Source organism: Erythrolamprus reginae, chromosome 2 (genome assembly GCF_031021105.1).
Source record: "Erythrolamprus reginae isolate rEryReg1 chromosome 2, rEryReg1.hap1, whole genome shotgun sequence".
Taxonomy (NCBI): domain Eukaryota; kingdom Metazoa; phylum Chordata; class Lepidosauria; order Squamata; family Dipsadidae; genus Erythrolamprus; species Erythrolamprus reginae.
In genome coordinates this window covers 117,390,912-117,412,752 of record NC_091951.1, presented here as the reverse complement: position 1 = coordinate 117,412,752, position 21,841 = coordinate 117,390,912, and the positions used below count along the sequence as shown (strand labels likewise).

General features: G+C 41.6%; 1 protein-coding gene across 3 annotated transcripts in view; it reads left to right on the top strand.

Moving 5' to 3' along the window:
* Positions 1-21,841, top strand: part of FNIP1 (folliculin interacting protein 1) — a 133,885-nt gene that overhangs the window by 37,396 nt on the left and 74,648 nt on the right. For all 3 annotated transcript variants that reach the window (XR_011558026.1, XM_070739277.1, XM_070739278.1), the window contains exon 2: positions 18,284-18,410. Coding sequence is in view for 2 of the 3 variants with exons in the window: in XM_070739277.1 (XP_070595378.1) it covers positions 18,284-18,410 (127 nt within the window). In the remaining variant the exon portion in view is untranslated. The remainder of the gene's footprint in view (positions 1-18,283; positions 18,411-21,841) is intronic.

Here is a 21,841-nt window from a genome sequence, read left to right as displayed (position 1 = left end):
CCTCTATGAGCGAAAATGGAGCTTGGGAAGGCCACGCCCTTTTCACTGGCAGAGGGCTGCAGGAGGCCGTAACAACTAAAAATGGAGCCCAGGGTTCCACATGGGGCCCTTGAGCTCTGTTTTTGCTGGCAGAGTACTAGCAAATAAACTATTACTAAAAGTGAATCTCCCCAATCTCACCCAGGACACCAGAGGTGCCCCTGACATGAGTGACATCAAGCTGGCCATGCCCCTTATAGCTGCACCTACTTCACCCCCAAAGTCGAACACAACCCTGGTGCAGCTCTCATTAGGATCGAGTTTAACACCCCTGGTTTAGGAGTATTTGAATAAACAAAGAAGTTGAGTTTCCTTTCAAACATAATTCTTCAATCAGAACTAGTATCAATTTTAGGAAGTTTTTCTGTGTGCATGCTTAGAGAAAATTATTATGCCTCTTCCTCAACCTGTGTTTTTCTCTCTTTCATACACACTCACAAACAAATATTTTAAATATTTCTAAACCTTTAAAATCAGAAAATCAAAAATTTTAGATTCTAATTCCTCAAATAAGCCTGTATCTGTTGTGGGTCAAGAGTCAAATCTTAATAACAAAATTGGACATTGTCATACCTTACTGAAAAAGGATATTTCAGAATTGGCATATGAATACACTACTTAATGCTTGGGGAAAACTACTAGATGTCTACAATGTATGTGTGATGTTCTTCCATGGAATTCATGGTATGATTTAGGAAATTCTTTAAGTGGAATCTGTTAATGTCAGAATTCTATGACGTAATCCAACTATACTGACTTTCTATTAGGAAAAACACTGGTTGTATACAGTATATGTTGTAGAAAATTAAATACATTGTAGAAAATTAAGGAAGGTTTCTTATAGAAAATTCAGAACTTTTTCAAAGGAAAACATGACAAAAATGTTAGTTGGTGTTGAATAATTGCATTTACAGAAGAAACAAGATTAATGATGCTCTGAAGTTGATGTTATTTAATGCTTGTTGAAATTATTGTGAATTCATGATTTCTAATAAAATAATAAAGTATGTAATCTTTTAATTTTTTTAAAAATTGACTTCAAATGTACATAGAAACATAGAAGTCTGATGCCAGAAAAAGACCTCATGGTCCATCTAGTCTGCCCTTATACTATTTTCTGTATTTTATCTTAGGATGGATATATGTTTATCCAAGGCATGTTTAAATTCAGTTACTGTGGATTTATCTACCACGTCTGCTGGAAGTTTGTTCCAAGGATCTACTACTCTTTCAGGAAAATAATATTTTTCTCATGTTGCTTTTGTACAGACCCATTTAAAATCCTTGCATTTTATTTTCATTAATCTGTTTTACTTAGAATTACCTTTTGAATTTAAAACCCAAATCAAATTATTTGAAAACCATTTGGGAAATACTGAGGGGTTACAGTAGCACATTCTTACTCAGGAGAGTAAGCCCCATTCAACTCTATTGGACCTACTTTTGAATAGAGTTCCACGCTGCATTTGTTTAGTTTGTAGGAGGTCTGCCCTGCCTTGCTGTCAGGAACCCACGGGTGTGTCCAATAGCATCCATTCTTGTGAATTTCCCTCCAAACAACCTTGTGAGGTAGGGTTGAGCTGGGTTGAGAAATGGTGACTGTGCCATAGTCACAGGCAGAATGAGCTTTTGTGATCAAAGGTGGGTGGGAATCTGGTCCAGTCTGATTTACTTCAACGCCTTTATCACTACCCCACGTTGTAGTAGGAACACTCTCACAGAGGATTATGAGTACTTTCCCCATAGCCTGAAATGTCTTGTGCTGCCCCAAAGAACTGTTACAAAACCTTGTTTACAAAATCATTGGTGTGCAGAAGTCTTTGAAACTGGGGGCCTTTTTGCGGGAAACTGAGCCTTCCCAGAGCCAACAGTGTCTGCTTTGTTCTTACAGAAGATCCAAGCATGGAGAAGAAGCTTTAAGGGTGTGTGTGTGTGTGTGTGTAGGGAGGGAAGGAGAGAGGGAAAGAGAGAGAGGGAGGAAGGGAGAAAACAATATCTTCTTTAAGTTTTAACACTTACTGGAGTTCTTCCCACATCGTGGGAAGCTTAATGCCCTGGCTTGTGCTAACTAATAAATCAGGCACTCAGACGAGGGCCCTGCATGGTTAAACAGTAATCGCCTTCTTTTCCTGCTGAAATCTACATGCATGTATGCAAGCCAGGCGGAGCTGGGATTGGCCGGCCGCCTCATTGCAGATCCAGGTAGCATCTACTGACAGCTCTGGGTCATGTGATGGCTGTTAGGGTGGCTTTCCCACTCCCAGGCTGAGCTTGTCAGCGAGGGGGATTGGTCCCCCCGGCATCTTGCAGCTTCCAAGAATGTAGGAAAGGGGGGAGGGGAGGCGGGGGGGCGCTGCTTTGTTGCCTTTCTCCCACCGCTCAGTCTGCCTTCCTGACCCACCCCAGACGGGAGAGGCGCGGGGTTGTTTGTCCCCCCGCCCGCCCGGCAGGGAGCCTGATCACGAGGCTCTGCCTGTCTTGTAAAGGAGGAGAGGAGATGAAACGGACCTCGGCTGCTGAGGGGGGCACTCAAGCCCGCCGATGAGTGAGATTGGTCTTCTGCAGTCCCCCCCTCCTCCCTCCATGAGGAGACAAAAGGGGGTGGCGGGGTGCAAGACAATCATGTTCGCTCTAGCCCGCGTTCGGAAGCGACCCGCAGGATGGCAAGGCGGGCTGCCCGTCGTGGAAATGCAGAGCAGCCTCTGTCTGTGAGGGGGCAAGATTTTCCCTCAGGGCTTCCCGGGTTTTCTGTCTCAGGAATCCCCGCCGCCGCTGGCTTTCCCCCCCTTCTTCCCCCTCCCCTCTTCTTTGGGGAGGAATTCTGACTCCCAGAGAAGCTTCCTCCTCCATCTGTGGGGCTGCCTCTCCCCCCCCCCCCTTGCTACAGCGTGGAAGCCCGCTTGTGTTTTCGTTAAATTCAGACTTCTCAAGCTGTCACCTGACAGTCTTGTGGTTCTGGATGAATGTGGATCATTTCTATTATTAACCTGATTTGGCAGCTGCTCTTAATAACAACAGTTGCAGGAAATTCTGAAAAAGTGGAACCCGCTTGAGGGACAGAGATGCTTTCCAGGTATGGTTAAAATACAGTGGTATTTGGGCTGTGTTTATTTAATGTAAGTAATTGTGCAGAAATAATGTGCTTTTTTTAAAAAAAATGATTTTGTTTTATAATAATTAACACAAGTAGCACAACAATCCTTATTCAGAAGTAAACTCCTTAGGATGATTTTCTAAGTAACCTGGGTTTTTTTAGAAGAATGGATAGTATATCTTCTGTAGTTTTTATAATTTTAATTTTAATCCTGAGGGCTGTTTAAATCAGACGGCTTACACAGCAAGGACTATTCCCTAAAACAATTAACTGGTAAAAGTGTTCATGCATGCATTAAAGCTTTTAGAATTGTAAAAGATAAACTGTATAACTTTGTAAGTCCTCATATGTTATCATACAAATGTATAGCACATGTTCTTTTGAAAATTAAACATTTTTGAATTAGGGGTGATGCATTTAAGTACCTGGCTAAGTTTTCCATTGGCTTGAATAATTTGTAAAAAAAAAAAGCTTAAAGCGAGCTAGATTAATCCCCATTATCATGTTAATACTTTTAATGCCACAGTAATTGAACAGGAAAAGAATCTATCAGAATCTTTAAAATCTACCTTAACTGATGGTTTTATATTGCTTTTTTAAAAAAGTGGAAAATGGGAGAACAAGCAGGCAAGCTTGAATTTGGAAGGCAAGCAGAGATGGAATTTGAATTGGTCCCTGGATAGTAGATAGAGGTGTGTGAAATGCTTTGAGTTTGAAGTGTTTTGGGCACAAGCTCTTGCAGCTCAAGTTGTTCCAACTATTTGGGGGAGTGTTTCAGACCTCTTTTGAATTCAGATCAAATACTACTTGTTTTGAGTTTGAAATACTTCTGGGATGCTTAGAACAATCCATTACAAATCCAGAACAGCTGTTTCAAAATTGAAATATTTTGTATACCCTTACTTAGATGCTGAAAAGAAAAACCCAAAGGGAAAAAATTGGAGAGGAAAGCCCTAACAATTGAGAGAGAGAGATGTGGAAACAATAAGAGAGAAAAAATCAGGCTGAGAATATTCAGCATTTAAGGCATATAAACATTTAGAGGCAGAATAAAACATGTTTATTTCTTTTTAGAAGGCCGCTGAATGAGGTATGTCACAATACCTGTATTCTGTGTAAAACAAATAAAAGGTTTTTGAGTTAAACTGATACAGTTAAAGTAATTGTTGAGTAAATGAGGTTCACTTATCTGACATTTATTTATTAAATTTATATTCCATAAGTGGCATGACTTCCAGCCACTGTGAGCAGTTTACAATTATTAAAACATTTGGAAATGAAAACACAAAAATAATGCAAAAAACAATAACAATGGCAAATAAAACAAACACAGGAGGGAACAGAAAAGGAGAAAGGAGTACCCGATGTCCTCCCCAAAGCCTGGGCACAAAATGGGGATGTTTCTAATTTTGGGGTGGATGACATTCATTCCAGAGGGCAGGCACTGCTACAGAGAAAGCACACTTCTAGGCTAGGGTTGGGTTCCTCCTGATTTGGACCCGATTGCCCAAAACAGTGGTGACCCACTGGTTATGTAATAGTGGCGTCACAGATACAGTTCGGGAGGTACCAGTCTGTGGGCGCCGCCATGTTTTTTGGGGGGAATTTATTTCCTTTTTTTTTTACTGTCTTGAAGTTTTTTTCCTCTGCTGCTGCTTGAAAAAGGGCGTGCACGCCCTTCACTGGGTTTATACTTATCTTTATTCCCTTGCCCGAAGCACAGCTGATCAGCTTCTCAGTTGTGTTTCGCGATGATTATAGTTACTGAGCATACGTGGAAGCAGAATTGCACGAGGGGATGCACACGTACATGTTTGCACACAAAACATCATCATACAAACCAGTGGTGAAGGTAATTGGTACCCACCCCTGTTCTAAACAGTATCTAGACAAGTGGCATTGATTAATTGATGATACCCAAATTGTACAAATCTGCCAGAATGAACCAGTTGAATAGATATTATGGGAGACAGACAGACAGGGGAAGAGCCTTCTCTGTGGCGGCGCCGGCCCGCTCGAATCAACTCCCCCTGGAGATTCGAATTGCCCCTACTCTTCCCGCCTTCTGCAAGATGTTGAAGACCTATCTATGTCGCCAGGCATAGGGGAAATAACTATCTTTTCCCCACATCACCACCTTTTTCTGATGGTAATACTGTATATGAGAATGGTGTGATTGTGTAGTAATGATCGTTTTTAATATTTATGGGTTTTAAATTCATTTTTTAACTTATATTGGATTTGTACTTTGTATATTATATTGTTGTTGTTGTTGTGAGCTGCCCCGAGTCTTTGGAGAGGGGCGGCATACAAATCTAATAAATCTAAATCAAGACCAATACCATAATGGGGTTTTGCACGTAATGAACAACACCTTGAATCTCACCTGGAAATAAACTGACAACCAGTACAGATTGCAAATCACAGGTGTTACATAAGCCTGTAGGTCCTTTGCCATCATTGCCTTCACCGCTGCATTCTGGACTAGCTGAAGCTTCTAGGTCACTGATGGTGAACCTATGGCACGCATGCCTCAGGTGGCACTCGGAGCCATATCTGAGAGGGCACACGAGGTATTACCCTAAGTCAGCTTCAGCACCCTTCCAGAGGGCAGGGATAGACAGTTTTCTCCCACCCCAGGATTTAGGAAAACATCCGGAGCCTGTGGATGGCAAGAAACGGGCCCAATGGGCCTATCTGAATGCACAGGCTCTGGAGGATTTCCTGAAGCCTGGGGAGGGCAAAAAATGCCCCAACGGGCCACCTAAAAGTGCAGAGGCATCAGTGAGATCTGCGCGCATGTGCAGGGGACAGCTTGGTGGGGGTTGTGCGCACATGCATGTGGGAAGCGGGCATTGCCTTCACTGCTGCATTGCACACACACATACACCCTTTTGGCACCTGAGCTAAAAAAGGTTCGCCATCACTGTTCTAGGTGGTCTTTAAGGGCAGTCTCATGTACAGCATATTACTGTGGTTAAGCTGTGAGGTGACCAGGGCACCAGTGACTGTCTCAATCTAGGAAATCGCATAACTGAAGTTGGGCAAAAGCCTTCCTGGCCACAGTGGGGTAGTTTAATGTTTCCAAATGTAAAATAATGCACTTGGGGAAAAGGAATCCTCAATCTGAGTATTGCATTGGCAGTTCTGTGTTAGCAAAAACTTCAGAAGAGAAGGATTTAGGGGTAGTGATTTCTGACAGTCTCAAAAGGGGTGAGCAGTGTGGTCGGGCGGTAGGAAAAGCAAGTAGGATACTTGACTGCATAGCTAGAGGTATAACAAGCAGGAAGAGGGTGATTGTGATCCCCTTATATAGAGCGCTGGTGAGACCACATTTGGAATACTTTGTTCAGTTCTGGAGACCTCACCTACAAAAAGATATTGACAAAATTGAACGGGTCCAAAGACGGGCTACAAGAATGGTGGAAGGTCTTAAGCATAAAACGTATCAGGAAAGACTTAATGAACTCAATCTGTATAGTCTGGAGGACAGAAGGAAAAGGGGGAACATGATCGAAACATTTAAATATGTTAAAGGATTAAATAAGGTTCAGGAGGGAAGTGTTTTTAATAGGAAAGTGAACACAAGAACAAGGGGACAAAATCTGAAGTTAGTTGGGGGAATGATCAAAGGCAACGTGAGAAAATATTATTTTACTGAAAGAGTAGTAGATCCTTGGAACAAACTTCCAGCAGACGTGGTTGGTAAATCCACAGTAACTGAATTTAAACATGCCTGGGATAAACATAGATCCATCCTAAGATAAAATACAGGAAATAGTATAAGGGCAGACTTGATGGACCATGAGGTCTTTTTCTGCCATCAATCTTCTATGTTTCTATGTTTCTAAGTTGCCATCTGCTCATTGAGCAAGAGTTGTCGAATACAAAAAGACTCCCAAACTGCATACCATCATTGAATGATTGAAGTGCAACTCCATCCAAGATCATAGTTTGTATATACCAGATCTGGGCGATCCAAATACCTGCAAACACTCAACTGGGGTTGGATTGAGTTCGGAGATGGCTCCTTCCCATGGCAGACCCACACCGCTTTCAGGCATTGGGACAGAATCTCAGTAGACTCGCTTCTCTAGCCTAGAATTAATATCAGCACGGTAATCAAATTGATACCAAAGCAGCAGACGATCTTGCCACTGATTTCATGTGGATATTGAAAAGGGGAGAGAGAATAGCAACTTGTACCCCACAAGTGAGGGGCCTACAGGACAAATATTTCATTACCAACCAACAATGACTTACAAATATATTTGGCTGTGTGGGAGTAACTTTAGTAGATATAAAGTTCAGTAGTAGTCTATAGACGAACTTATCTGATTCAGTGTTGATATAAATACCCAAAATAAAATATTTTATTAAAAAAGTATTCTGAGTCTCAGGAATTTAAAAGCATTAAAAGAAACTAGTTGCAAGTTGTCATAGAAGTAGAAGCTAGAATGAAGTGAGTTACAATGTACACCCTTCATCATTGTGTTATGTTAATTGAGCCTAATATACCAAGCATATTGTACTAATAGAACCCAGAGGTTGTGAGTACTTTCACCCAATTATATTTATTATTTTATTTTTAAAACTTGGTGAGTTCTTTTCTTTTAACTCATGTTCTCCATGCTGCCAGTTATGAATTTTATCATCACAGCCACATACATTAAATCTCTTTCCATAACAAGAAATTTAAGCAGTTTATTCTTTCAATAGCCAATTGCTTGTGATTAATGGTGAATTTTTGGATTGCACTCATAATTTTGATTAAAGACCACTGTCATTACACACACACACACACACACACACACACACAGAGAGAGAGAGAGAGAGAGAGAGAGAGTAATTGTTCTGCCTTCTGCTTTCTTACCAACCACTTGTAGTTTCCAAATTCAGCAATTACTTTTAAAAAGACAGCTTTTCAAGGTGCTACAATGTCTGTACTCCAATGTTGAATCATACAATCATACTATTTTCCCTGAATATATTACCAATCACAAATGGGACACTTCAAATTTAAATGCGCATTCACATGCTATAGAACTAGTATTTTTAAAATCTTCTATTTTCTAAATCAGAATTCACAATCATAAACCTTGCTTTATTACTTACTGTACATATATCAGCATAATAAAAATGAATGATATATGCAACCAAGTGTAATTATCGTAGATTGCTTCTACGTAGCAAAATGTTGCTCTCTTTATCTGTTAGGCTGTATTGTAGCTGGATAAGCTTAGTGCATATCCTTTCTATTGTGTTCAGCAGTGAGCATTGTTGGAAAAAGCAAAGGTACTATATGAAATGGACCAGGAACCTGTTCTGGCATAAATGTTCCTATCACTGTTCTAAAAAGGTGCTAACATGAAAGGCATGCAGAACAGATAAGCTGGCGTAAACTAAAAATAACATTTGCGTAGATGTCCTTAAAAATAGTTTAGACCAGTGATTCATTGCCAGGCAGTTTTCATAACTTTAGTTAATATTATTTTGGAACAAATAGTCTTGATTGCTGTAACTTTCTAGATCAAAGCCACTGTAATAACATTATGACAATGTTTAATACTATTAGATTTCCTTTTGAAAGCATTAAATCTGATTTGAGGATACTTCATGTAGCAAATATTCCAAAAATATTTAAAAGCATTTGCCTTATAGACAGAATTCATCAGCTGCCCATTTTAGCTTCTAGCACCCAGCTGACCTTGACTGATCTGGGAATAAACAGGATCTGATTATTACTTGGATGGAGAATCACCAGCCTCATAGCTAGATTGGGAAGGGGAAAATACATCCCACAAGAAGAAGGTGACAAACCATTTCCATAAGACTGCCAAAAATATTGCATGAGTCAAGCTTGACTAGAGGGCATATTTACTTTTTAGTTGACAAACTTGGTTGAATTAAAGGAATTGTAAAATTAAGACACACCTGTTTGCTCTTTTCCATCCACAGAACAGGAAGAATAGGCATATGATGAAGACTGGGTTTGGAGATCGTTATTGAAACAATTGTAAATTAATATTTTGGTGTGATAAATACCAATAATAAATGGCATATTTTTTAGGTTTATAAACAAATGTCAACCAGAATAGAATAGTTAATACAGTGGTACCTCGAGATACGAGTTTAATTCGTTCCGGACCTGGGCTCTTAAGTCGAGCAGCTCTTATCTCGAACGACTTTTCCCCATAGGAATTAATGTAAATAATTTTAATTGGTTCCAGCCCTCAAAAAACTCACAAAGTTAGTCTAAATTATGCAGAAAGACATGTTTTTAATGAAGAAATGTACATGTACATATAAATGAATAATGAAGTTTCTTTCACTTAACTTGTAAACTTTCTTAAACTTTTAAATTTACATATGTTCAACTTCTCTGCCACCCAATCCTGTAGGACAGAGGTCCCCAACCCTTTTTGCACCAGGGACCGGCTTTAAGCGATCAAGAGAGGAATGGGTGAATGAATGGACGGAGGGTGGGAAGGAAGGAAGGAAAGAAAGAGGGAAGGGACAGGAACAGAGGAAGGAAGCAAGGAAACTTATGAAAGGGGAGAGTAAGAGAGGAATGAGTGAAGGGAGGGAGGGAGGGAGGGAAGGTGGGAAGGAGAAAGAAAAGAAGAAATAGAGGAAGGGAAGGTAAAAGAGAGAAAGAAAAAGAGCAAGCAAGCAAGCAAGCAAGAAAGAAAGAAAGAAAGAAAGAAAGAAAGAAAGAGGGAAGGGACAGGAACAGAGGAAGGAAGCAAGGAAACTTATGAAAGGGGAGAGTAAGAGAGGAATGAGTGAAGGGAGGGAGGGAGGGAAGAAGGTGGGAAGGAGAAAGAAAAGAAGAAATAGAGGAATGGAAGGTAAAAGAGAGAAAGAAAGAAAGAAAGAAAGAAAGAAAGAAAGAAAGAAAGGGGGAAGGGACAGGAACAGAGGAAGGAAGCAAGGAAACTTATGAAAGGGGAGAGTAAGAGAGGAATGAGTGAAGGGAGGGAGGGAAGAAGGTGGGAAGGAGAAAGAAAAGAAGAAATAGAGGAAGGGAAGGTAAAAGAGAGAAAGAAAAAGAGCAAGAAAGAAAGCAAGAAAGAAAGCAAGAAGGGACAGGAACAAAGGAAGGAAGCAAGGAAACTTATGAAAGGGGAGAGTAAGAGAGGAATGAGTGAAGGGAGGGAGGGAGGGAAGAAGGTGGGAAGGAGAAAGAAAAGAAGAAATAGAAGGGAAGGTAAAAGAGAGAAAGAAAAAGAGCAAGAAAGAAAGCTGCAAGCACCCCCCCCCCGAGCCCCCCAGGCCGGCTGCAACCTTTTAAAACACACGCGCCGCTTCGCAGCTGTCTCCTGAAGCCGAACGCGGAAGTTAGCGTTTGGCTTCAGGAGACAGCTCCTTGGCGCTTGTATCTCGAATTTGGGCTTGTAAGTAGAACAAAAATATCTCTCCCCTCCCAGCTCTTATCTCGAGTTGCTCGTAAGTAGAGCAGCTCTTATGTCGGGGTTCCACTGTAATTAAATATTTCTGGCATTTTTCAAACTTGGCAACTTTAACATGTAAGGAGTATGCTGGGAGTTGAAGTCCACATAGCTTAAAACTATGACCTAAATTATGGACAATAGGAAGATTTGTCTATTGGGGTTTTTGTTGTTGTTGTTAAAGAAAATGTTATCTAAAGACCTCAGATGTCTTTCTATTTGAAAAAAACTATGGTAGAAATGTTATGTAGAAAGAAATAAAAGAACGAATGATCTCCAGTAGGAAATTGGAGTCTTGGGATATAGTTTGTATGTTTCTAAGTTAAAAGTATTAAAATATCTATTTTTAAGAAACAATCTTTAACAGTTCAGAGTAACAAAAGATGTATTTTTTTTACCATAACTAATAAATTCTCCTTGTATAGGCCCCTCGGTATGGAGAATGATAGCAAGTAAAAATTGGGAGATACGCATACAAATTTTGCTTAGCCATTAGATTCTATTTGATCTAGTTACTGTTTTCAACCAAGCCATCACTCAGGATTGTTCTGAGAAAAAAACTTTGAGCAACTTAGAATATAAAGATATAAACAGATAACAGTATTTTTAATAGTTTAATATAGCCACATTAGTCTCAATTGTCTATATCCATGACGGCGACCCTATGGCACATGTGCCACTGGTGGCATGCAGAGAATGAACCTGGAAGCCAAAAATGGGTGGGCGGGTGGGGCGCATGTGTGGAGACGCCACACATGCTCAGGAGGTGGGGCGCATGTGCAGGAGACCCTTGCATTGCATTTTGCGGGTGCATGGGTGCACTTTTGCCACTTGGTACCAAAAAGGTCTGCGATCACTGGTCTAGCTTTCATCCTATTATATATTTTGCATTGTATGAGCCAATAAAATGAAATAAGAGGGAACAATAAATTGGAATTGCTCTTCCTCTGATTTGCAATATGTCTACTGTGTTTCCAGTTGAATTTGTTTGCTGTCATTTAAAATCCATTTGCATTTTAAGTGAGGATTTAGAACCAGTGTATTCATTTTAATCTGACGAGAAATAATCTAAGAGTTGGTTGAATTATTCAGGTTTTTCTGTAGATTTGATCAAAAATCCTTATTCAGATAATTTTTCTAACTGGATTTCATAGAATGGCTATTAATTTATTCTACAGTTGCAATTTAATAGTGAGGGCAGATATTTAGAAATAATTCCTATCCCTAATTCTTATCAAAATACAGTGGTACCTCTACTTAAGCATGCCTCTACTTAAGAACTTTTCTAGATAAGAACAGGGTGTTCAAGATTTTTTTGCCTCTTCTCAAGAACCATTTTCTACTTAGGAACCTGAGCCCAGAAAAATTTCCCAGGAAATTTGAGAGCAGCACGAAGGCCCGGCCAGTTTCCTGCCATTCCCCCTTTAATCCCGGCCATCTTGGGCTTTTCTGGGCTGCCAGAGGAGCTTTCAGTGGTGCTTAAGGAGGCTTTGGCAGTCCAGAGCAAACAAAGCATTTTCCTTTCTCTGGATGGTTGGAGAGGGAATAAACCTCTGCCAGCGCCCAGAGAAAAGAAACGCTCCCTTTGCCATGGGCAGCAACTGTCCTCCTCCTCTTCTTCCTCCTCCTCCTCCCACCCAAATTCCAAGCTTTTATTTCTTTCCTAATGGGTTTGCACACATTATTTGCTTTTACATTGATTCCTATGGGGAAAATTGCTTCTACTTACAAACTTTTCTACTTACGAACCTGGTCATAGAACGAATTAAGTTCTTAAGTAGAGGTACCACTGTAGTATCCATTTTTGGTTTTTTCCTTTTGAATTTTCAGCTTAAAGCTTGGACATAATAAATGTTTACAAATGTGGAATTAAATACGGTATAAGCTTTTAAAGTTAAGCTCATTCCCACATATGTGGGGTGGAAAAGCCCTAAACATTTCTTCAGTTGCATTCAAAATTTGGAGGAGATTCTATATCTTGATGATGTTTAATATTGCATTTGCTAAAGCAATGGCTTTTATGTTAGGCACATTCACATGTCTGCAGACATGCTTCTAGGACAGCTGTGAGAATCCCATTGTCTGGCTCTTTTGCTCATCTTCCTGAATATCTTCCTCTGGATTTGCCACTTCATTTTCTTCGAATTCCTGGGATGGTATTGCAGCTGTCAAAGAATGTTTATAGATTAGATAAGAGTCATATTATGTAACGCCCAATAATAGTCTGCTGGAATAAATTTATTCCAGCCCAAAGGTAGTTAAAATATCATAAACATAGCTGGAGAAGTAACCCAGTTCACTGTAGTTGAATAACATATGCTGATAAATGCAGCAGCATTCTCTGTTTGGTTCATTCGCCTGTGAGCGTTTTAGAGACCTTTCTGTCTGTCTTTTTGTCAAACAATTGAGCCCACATTCTAATCTCAGAGTTGGTAGGAGAGCATCAGAGGTGGATTCCTAAAACAAATAATGTAAGTAAGAAGGGAGGAAAAGCTGGAGAAAAATGGTTGCAGGAATTCTTTCCAACCTCACAATTGGCACTGGACGTAAGGAGCACCTCTTTTTTGTGCCATATGGCATCAGTATTGAGATTTCTTCACGCCTGCATTTTTTCATATGGATGTGTCTCCTGGAAAGAACAGGATGAGCTCCACATGGTGTGCTTTGGTTCAGGGGCGAGGAAAGGAGCTCAGAATGGAAACGTTGCCAACATTTATGATATTTGTTAACATTTATGATGTTGCCTAATTGCTTCTTCTGCGGAAATGGTTTCTGGGAAAGAAACATAGAAACATAGAAGTCTGACGGCAGAAAAAGACCCCATGGTCCATCTAGTCTGCCCTTATACTATTTTCTGTATTTTATCTTAGGATGGATATATGTTTATCCCAGGCATGTTTAAATTCAGTTACTGTGGATTTATCTACCACGTCTGCTGGAAGTTTGTTCCAAGGATCTACTACTCTTTCAGTAAAATAATATTTTCTCATGTTGCTTTTGATCTTTCCCCCAACTAACCTCAGATTGTGTCCCCTTGTTCTTGTGTTCACTTTCCTATTAAAAACACTTCCCTCCTGGACCTTATTTAACCCTTTAATATATTTAAATGTTTCGATCATGTCCCCCCTTTTCCTTCTGTCCTCCAGACTATACAGATTGAGTTCATTAAGTCTTTCCTGATACGTTTTATACTTAAGACCTTCCACCATTCTTGTAGCCCGTCTTTGGACCCGTTCAATTTTCTCAATATCTTTTTGTAGGTGAGGTCTCCAGAACTGAACACAGTATTCCAAATGTGGTCTCACCAGCATTCTATATAGCGGGATCATAATCTCCCTCTTCCTGCTTGTTATACCTCTAGCTATGCAGCCAAGCATCCTACTTGCTTTCCCTACTGCCTGACTGCACTGTTCACCCATTTTGAGACTGTCAGAAATCACTACGCCTAAATCCTTTTCTTTTGAAGTATTTGCTAACACAGAACTGCCAATACAATAGTCAGATTGAGGATTCCTTTTCCCCAAGTGCATTATTTTACATTTGGAAACATTAAACTGCAGTTTCCATTGCTTTGACCATTTATCTAGTAAAGCTAAATCATTTACCATATTGCCGACGCCTCCAGGAATATCAACCCTATTGCACACTTTAGAGTCATCGGCAAATAGGCAAACCTTCCCTACCAGACCTTCCCCTATGTCACTCACAAACATATTAAAAAGAATAGGACCCAGAACAGACCCTTGTGGCACACCGCTTGTAACCTGACTCTGCTCAGAATACTCGCCATTCACAACAACCCTCTGGTGTCTATGCTTCAGCCAGCTGCAAATCCATTGAACTATCCAGGGATTAAGTCCAATCTTCACTAATTTATCTATCAGCTCTTTATGTGGAACCATATCAAAGGCTTTGCTGAAGTCCAGGTAGGCAATATCCACAGCACCACCTTCATCCAACACCTTTGTGACATAGTCAAAGAAATCAATGAGATTAGTCTGACATGATTTGCCTTCAGTAAAGCCATGCTGATTTGGGTCCAATAATTTATTGTTTTTTAGGTGCTGATTTATCCTCTTTTTCAGTAGAGTCTCCATCATTTTAACGACAACTGATGTCAAGCTAACTGGCCTGTAGTTACCAGCTTCTTCTCTACTGCCCTTCTTGTGGATAGGCACAACACTTGCCATTCTCCAATCCTCAGGAACATCTCCTGTTAATAAGGATTGGTTAAACAAATCAGTCAGGGGGGTAGCAATGACAGATCTGAGTTCTTTAAGAACTCTGGGGTGGATGCCATCTGGACCCATTGCCTTATTTATCTTTAATCGTTCAAGTTCTTCTAAGACATCGGCTTCTAAGATCACTGGAGCTGAATCCGTACAGTTGGAGGCAATGCTATATCCCTCTATAGTATTATTTTGTAAGGTGTCTTTTGAGAAAACTGAACAGAAGTAGCTATTAAAATGGTCAGCGATCTCCTTATTCCCATTAATGCATGTATTTTTCCCGGTACTAAGCTTTGTGATGCCGCAGTTTTTCTTCTTCTTATCACTAATATATCTGAAGAAGGTTTTATCCCCCTTCTTTAGAGATTTGGCAATTTCTTCCTCTTTTGAGGCTTTAGCAGCATATATTATCTGTTTCGCCTCCTTCTGTCTCATTTTATACACCTCCCTATCAGCTATACTTCCAGACTCTTTATACCTCCTATAGGCAGCCTTTTTTTCATTGACTATAGTCCTTACATCATTGCTAAACCATAGCGGTTTCTTCTTCCTTTTACCTTTAGTTATTTGTCTTACATACAGTCCAGTGGCTTTTAAGATGGCCTTTTTAAATACAGTCCACTGGGTGCTCGCTCCTGCCATTTTATCCCTCCCCTTTAATTCATTATCTAAATATTCCCCCATTGCATTAAAATTTGTTTTTCTGAAATCCAATACAGTGATCTCTCGATTAGCGCGGGGGTTACGTTCCAAGACCTCCCGCGCTAATCGATTTCCGCGTTATAGTGGTGCGGAAGTAAAAAACACCATCTACGCATGCGCACCATTTTTTTCATGGCCGCACATGCGCAGATGGTGGAGTTTGCGTGTGGGCGGCGGGGAAGACCAAGGGAAGGTTCCTTCAGCCGCCCAACAGCTGATCTGCTCCGCAGCGCGGAAGCAGCGAGGAGCCGAAGATGGGGTAAAGGCAAAGGGGAAACCCCATCTTCGGCTCCTCGCTGCTGCCGCGCTGCGGAGCGGATCAGGTGTTGGGCGGCTGAAGGAACCTTCCCTTGGTCTTCCCGCCGCCCAGGCAAAGGGGAAACCCCAAGATCGCTTGCCGCTTGCCATATTGCAGCTTGGAGCCTTGCTTCGCCTCCTTCGCTGCAATACAGCAAGCGGCAAGCGATCTTGGGGTTTCCCCTTTGCCTGGGCGGCGCTGGGGCCATGCGGAGCCGCTCATCTAGGGGGGCGTGGACCGGCAAGGTGCCCTCCGCTCTCTCTCTTTCTCTCCCTGTTACCGGTGTGGTATAAGAGAGAGAAAGAAAGAGAAAGGAGGGCGACTTGCCAGTCCACGCCCCCCTGGATGAGCGGCCCCGCATGGCCCCAGCGCCGGACTCCGCCGTTGCCTCCGCCCTTGTTCGGCTCTGCAGCTGAGAGGCCACGTCCACCCCCTCCTCGGTGTCCCCGGCACCCAGCGTCCCCACGCCGCCTCCACCTCCCGGTAATGCGCCCGACCTCTGCCTCTCTCTTTCTCTCTCATATACCACGCCGGCAACAGGGAGAGAAAGAGAGAGAGAACTAGCGCGGACTTATTTTTTAATTAATATTTTTTGAAAAACCGCATTGCAGCGTTTCGCGCTAATCGAGACCGTGCTAATCGAGGGATCACTGTACTTTGGTTGCATTATAGGATTGCATTATAGGATTGCAAGATGAAAGATGGTGATTCCCACCCCCCACTCCTGTCCATAGATATTTTTGAACTAGAATTGTATTTTGTCAGCTTTTCTCCCTATGCCAAATCCAATTCTGTCTTTTTTAAAAAAATAAGTTTTTTTATTAAATTTTTCCACAACAAACAAACAAACAAACAAACAAAAAAGCTTAAAGAAAAAGTGCCCAACACCAATAATCCCTCCACCAAATCCAATTCTGTCGTTTCAGATTTGGAGAATTCTTTGTCTTGTGGATGGTTACATAGATAGGCAAGGGTACAGTCTTCCTAGGTAATTTCCATTGGATGAAAGGAGTTCAAAAGTCATTGTTGGCTTAATAATATTTTGCGGCTAGTTTTAGTGGTTAAACCTCCAGGCTGGAAACCTGGAGACTGTAAGTTTTAGTTCTACCATAGGCATGAAATCCAGCTGGGTGATTTTCAACCAGTGTTTCACTGTCCTTTTGATTTTATCTTCTTCTTCTTTGCTTTTTAACTCTAGCAGAAATTACACATTATTTCTTTCAATGGCTTTAGCCATGGCTTAGAGTGGTATCTACCTTTTGGCAGATAACCATCGAATACAAGTGATACAGTATTGTATGTATCAAATTCTTTATTGGGTAAAGCAACAGTGCAAAGCAGACAGGTTAAGTTTTTTAAATTAATTTTTGCTTTGGTGGTGGTGGTGAATTAAATTGAATTCTTACATTTTGTTTTTATGCTACTTTTTTCACACTACAGTACATTGCTAGTGATTCAGGCTACAATACATTTCTACGATGCTTCCTCCTTGGAATGGCAGACAAACTTGCCTCTAAAGTACTTAGGGAGTTATGTTGGCATTTTTTGGCCTGAAACTCTATTTATTGTCTCTGGGTTTTCTCAGAAGGGATTTACAAGGGGATAGTTCAGTGAGATGTGCTGTTCACTCTTGATCATTATGAAACAAATGGGTTAGCTATGGGAATTCTATGATCATAGAATATATTTGTGGAAAACTATTTATTATAAAAGTTGCAGGGCAAAAAGATCCAATATATTGAAGCTCTTTATCTCCCATCTATTATCCTTGCCTTTCGCAAACTTCTTAAAACCCACCTCTGCCGTCAGGCATGGGGGAACTGAAACATCTCCCCCTTGCCCATGTTGTTTTGGTATTAGATTGATTGTATGCGTGTTTTGTTTATTTGTTTTAATACTCTGGGGTTGTTTTTTTATGAATTTTAGCTTAAAATTGTCATTGGATTGGTGGGTATTGGATTGTCATTATGTATTGTTTTTGTCTTGCTGTGAGCCGCCCCGAGTTTTCGGAGAGGGGCGGCATATAAATCCAATAAATCTAATCTAATCTAATAACAATTCTGCTTTTAATTCATACATTACAATAATATTGCACTGTGTATTAACAAGAATGATGCCACGTTACTGTAAACTGGGGTCCCCAAACTTGGCAACTTTAAGACTTGTGGACTTCCAACCAGTTAGGCTGGCTGGAAAATGCTGGGAGTTGAAGTCCACAAGTCTTAAAGTTGCCAAGTTTGAAGACATCTGCTGTATGAAATGTTTTAAACAACAGTTAAAGTTATCTATGAAATTTGATCCATTAACATCAATGTTTTAAAAGATATATTCTGCTTGGCTCATTGATTGTTGTGATTGTCATTATCACCATCATCTCTTGATTGTATATCTAAAGACATTTAGTTAATGTACTTAATAAAGTCACAACTAATATGAAATTCTTTTTTATCCCCTCCCTATCTTTTTAAAGCTGGCCTTTGCCGGAGTTTAATCCAAGTCAGATCCGACTAATTGTTTACCAGGACTGTGAAAGAAGAGGGCGAAATGTTTTATTTGATTCCAATGCCAAGAGAAGAACTGAAGATGTGTCAATCTCGGTGAGCAACCTAATTCATTAAAGCATAATCTACTTGGCACACTGTTTTTCAAATACTACATGTAGGCTTTAACATTTGATTCTTTGCACTGGTAACTGCACTTTTAAGGTAAATGTTTATTATTGCTATGTTTAAAAATGATTGCATTCACACATTAGGTATATGCTTATTAATTTGTTCCTGGAATAGTTTTGTTTGGAAGTAGTTTGTCATGGTCTGGACTGGGACTATAATATAGCGCAGTGTTTCCCAACCTTTTTGGAGCCGCGGCACATTTTTCATATTTTCAAAATCCTGGGGAACATGGAGGGGGGGGCGCTAAAAAAAGTTTGGACAAAAGAAATCTCTCTTTCTCCCTTTCGCTCTATTTCTCTCTCCCTCCCTCTTTCTCTCTCCCTTCCTTTCTCTCTCCATCCCTTTTTCTTTCTCTCTTCCTTCCTCTCTTTCTGTCTCCTCCTTCCTCTCTCATCTCTTTCCTTCCTCTCCCTCCCTTTCTCTCTTTCCTTTCTCTCCCTTTCTGTCTATCCTTTCTACCTCTCACCCCTTCTCCCTCTTTCATTCCCTTTCTCTCCCTCCCTTTCTCTCTCATTCCTTTCTCTCCCTCTTTCCTTCCTATCTCTCTTTCTTTTTCTCCCTCCTTCATATCTTCTTTCTCTCCCCCTTCCTCCCTCTTTCCTTTCTCCCCCTCCCTTTCTCTTCCTTTTTCTCTATCCTTTCTACTTCTTACTCTTTCTTTCTCTCCCTCCTTCATTCAATTTTCTCTCCCTCCCTTTCTCTCTCTTTCCTTTCTCTCCCTCCCTTTCTCTTCCTTTTTCTCTATCCTTTCTACTTCTTACTCTTTCTTTCTCTCCCTCCTTCATTCAATTTTCTCTCCCCCTTCCTCCCTCTTTCCTTTCTCCCCCTCCCTTTCTCTTCCCTTTTCTCTATCCTTTCTACTTCTTACTCTTTCTTTCTCTCCCTCCTTCATTCAATTTTCTCTCCCCCTTCCTCCCTCTTTCCTTTCTCCCCCTCCCTTTCTCTTCCTTTTTCTCTATCCTTTCTACTTCTTACTCTTTCTTTCTCTCCCTCCTTCATTCAATTTTCTCTCCCTCCCTTTCTCTCTCTTTCCTTTCTCTCCCTCCCTTTCTCTTCCTTTTTCTCTATCCTTTCTACTTCTTACTCTTTCTTTCTCCCCCTCCTTCATTCAATTTTCTCTCCCCCTTCCTCCCTCTTTCCTTTCTCCCCCTCCCTTTCTCTTCCTTTTTCTCTATCCTTTCTACTTCTTACTCTTTCTTTCTCTCCCTCATTCATTCAATTTTCTCTCCCCCTTCCTCCCTCTTTCCTTTCTCCCCCTCCCTTTCTCTTCCTTTTTCTCTATCCTTTCTACTTCTTACTCTTTCTTTCTCTCCCTCCTTCATTCAATTTTCTCTCCCTCCCTTTCTCTCTCTTTCCTTTCTCTCCCTCCCTTGTTCTCCCCTGGGGCTGCCTGTGCCTGCCCTGCACCACCCAACACGGACGGACAGCCCCCGGTCGTCGGTTCGTCGCCCTCCACCCCCCCACGGAGGGAGATCAGGCTGGCGAGGGCGGTAGATCTGTGTCACCAGCCACTGGAGGGAGATCGGGCTGGCGGGGGCGGCAAATCCACCTCCCCAGCCGGGTGGAGGAAGATCGGGCTGGCGAGGGCGGTGGATCCGCGTCCCCAGCCGCGCGGAGGGAAATCCGGCAGGCGGGCGGGTGGCCGCGGCTCCCTGCGCGCCCCTGGAAAAGCCTACAGGGAACGGTGCCCGGGGCCGCTTTAGCCACCCCCCCACCATCTCCCCGCGACTGCCTGCGCCGCTGCAGCCGCCCCCCCCACTCCCACCGCCAGTGCCCTCCCGCCGGGCCCCAAAGGACACTTGCCGACGACGAAACGGCCAGGTGTGCCGACGACGACAGGGAAGCTTCAGCTGGGCGGGGCGCTGCCGTGCCGGTGCCTCCGACCTCCCGGTTCCTGCTCGATGCCGCGGTTTCTGGCGCTCTCCTGCTGGGCCCCAAAGAAGGAAGGCGGGAAAAAGGCGCGAAGAATGGAGCTCTCCTTCTTCCTGCCTTCCTTCTTTGGGGCCCAGCAGGAGAGCGCCAGAAACCGCGGCATCGGGCAGGAGCCGAGAGGTCGGAGGCACCGTAGCGCCCCGCCCAGGCGGCACACCTGGCGGTGTCTCGCGGCACACTAGTGTGCCACGGCACACCGGTTGGGAAACGCTGATATAGCGAGACTTCTCCACATTTCATTCTTGAAACTGAAAGCTTTGTGCAATTCCACAATATATTACTGTTTCAGTGATTGTGTCAGAGTTCCAAATAGCATCCAAAATTAAATAAGTGTCCAAGGCAAAGTATTCCTCAAAGTTCCAGTTTATTAACAGAGCCATATCGGTACCTCTGTGTGAAATCTGAATCTGAAGTCCACTGGGTTTCACCACCTAGTTGAAAGCTTGCCCCCACACCCACAAATCCATCACATTGACCAATCTTCATTTGCCATGCTGGCATAGTCCACCTATCTCCTTCTGTGCAGGTGCAGAGGTATAGAGACAAAATATGACATTGCATTTTTCAGAAAGAATTTGTTATGGCTACATACTAACAACCTCATACCACCACCCCCTCTCATTTTCCCACGGTAGAAAATGCATAGTAGAATAGTATAAAGTGTGTCAGGCCAAAGATCTCAAATAAAATGGTTTTGGCCTGACATTGTTCTAAATTGTTATTAAAGATTAATATTCTAAGGATTAGGTACTGTCTATCTTGAATATAGTTTGACTCCAGGTAATTATCCTGGATACAGTATATGTATAACCTACTTGATAACAGTTCAGAAGTGATTTGTCATTGTCTTCATCTGGGATAGGTTTTTGACAATGTAGTCTAAAACTCTGCTACTTCTTTGCAATCTCTCATCCTACTACTAATCAAGTCCAATGCTGCTTAGCTCTTTTGAGATCAGCAAAGGTCAGTGGTACTGCTACCTATGACACCCCTTGTCCTTAATGGCTTAACTGTAATGCTAATCTCCTCTTTTTAATCTACTTCTTTATTGGTTCTTTTTTGGTTAACATCAAGATTTCTCTCTATCAGTTTCAAATAAAAAATACATTGAAAGGACAATAGGAATTTTGAGGGCAAGTTCTACTAACTGCTATTCCTAAATCATGGTGGTAATTGTTTGGCCATAAACAGATTGAAGAAATACAGATTGTTGACTATGTATTTCTTAAGCTGCAATGCTGTATACTTAAAAAGAAAACACTATCTGTATCTTTCTAACAAAAATAAGCCAATAACTCACCACCAAAGTTGAATTATTTGGTAGTAGGAAGTAGAAATGTTCTGATTATATCTCTCAGATAAATAGCACGTATCACACAACCTTCACTTGACGGTGTTTGCTAAGTTCCATCAGCATCCCACAA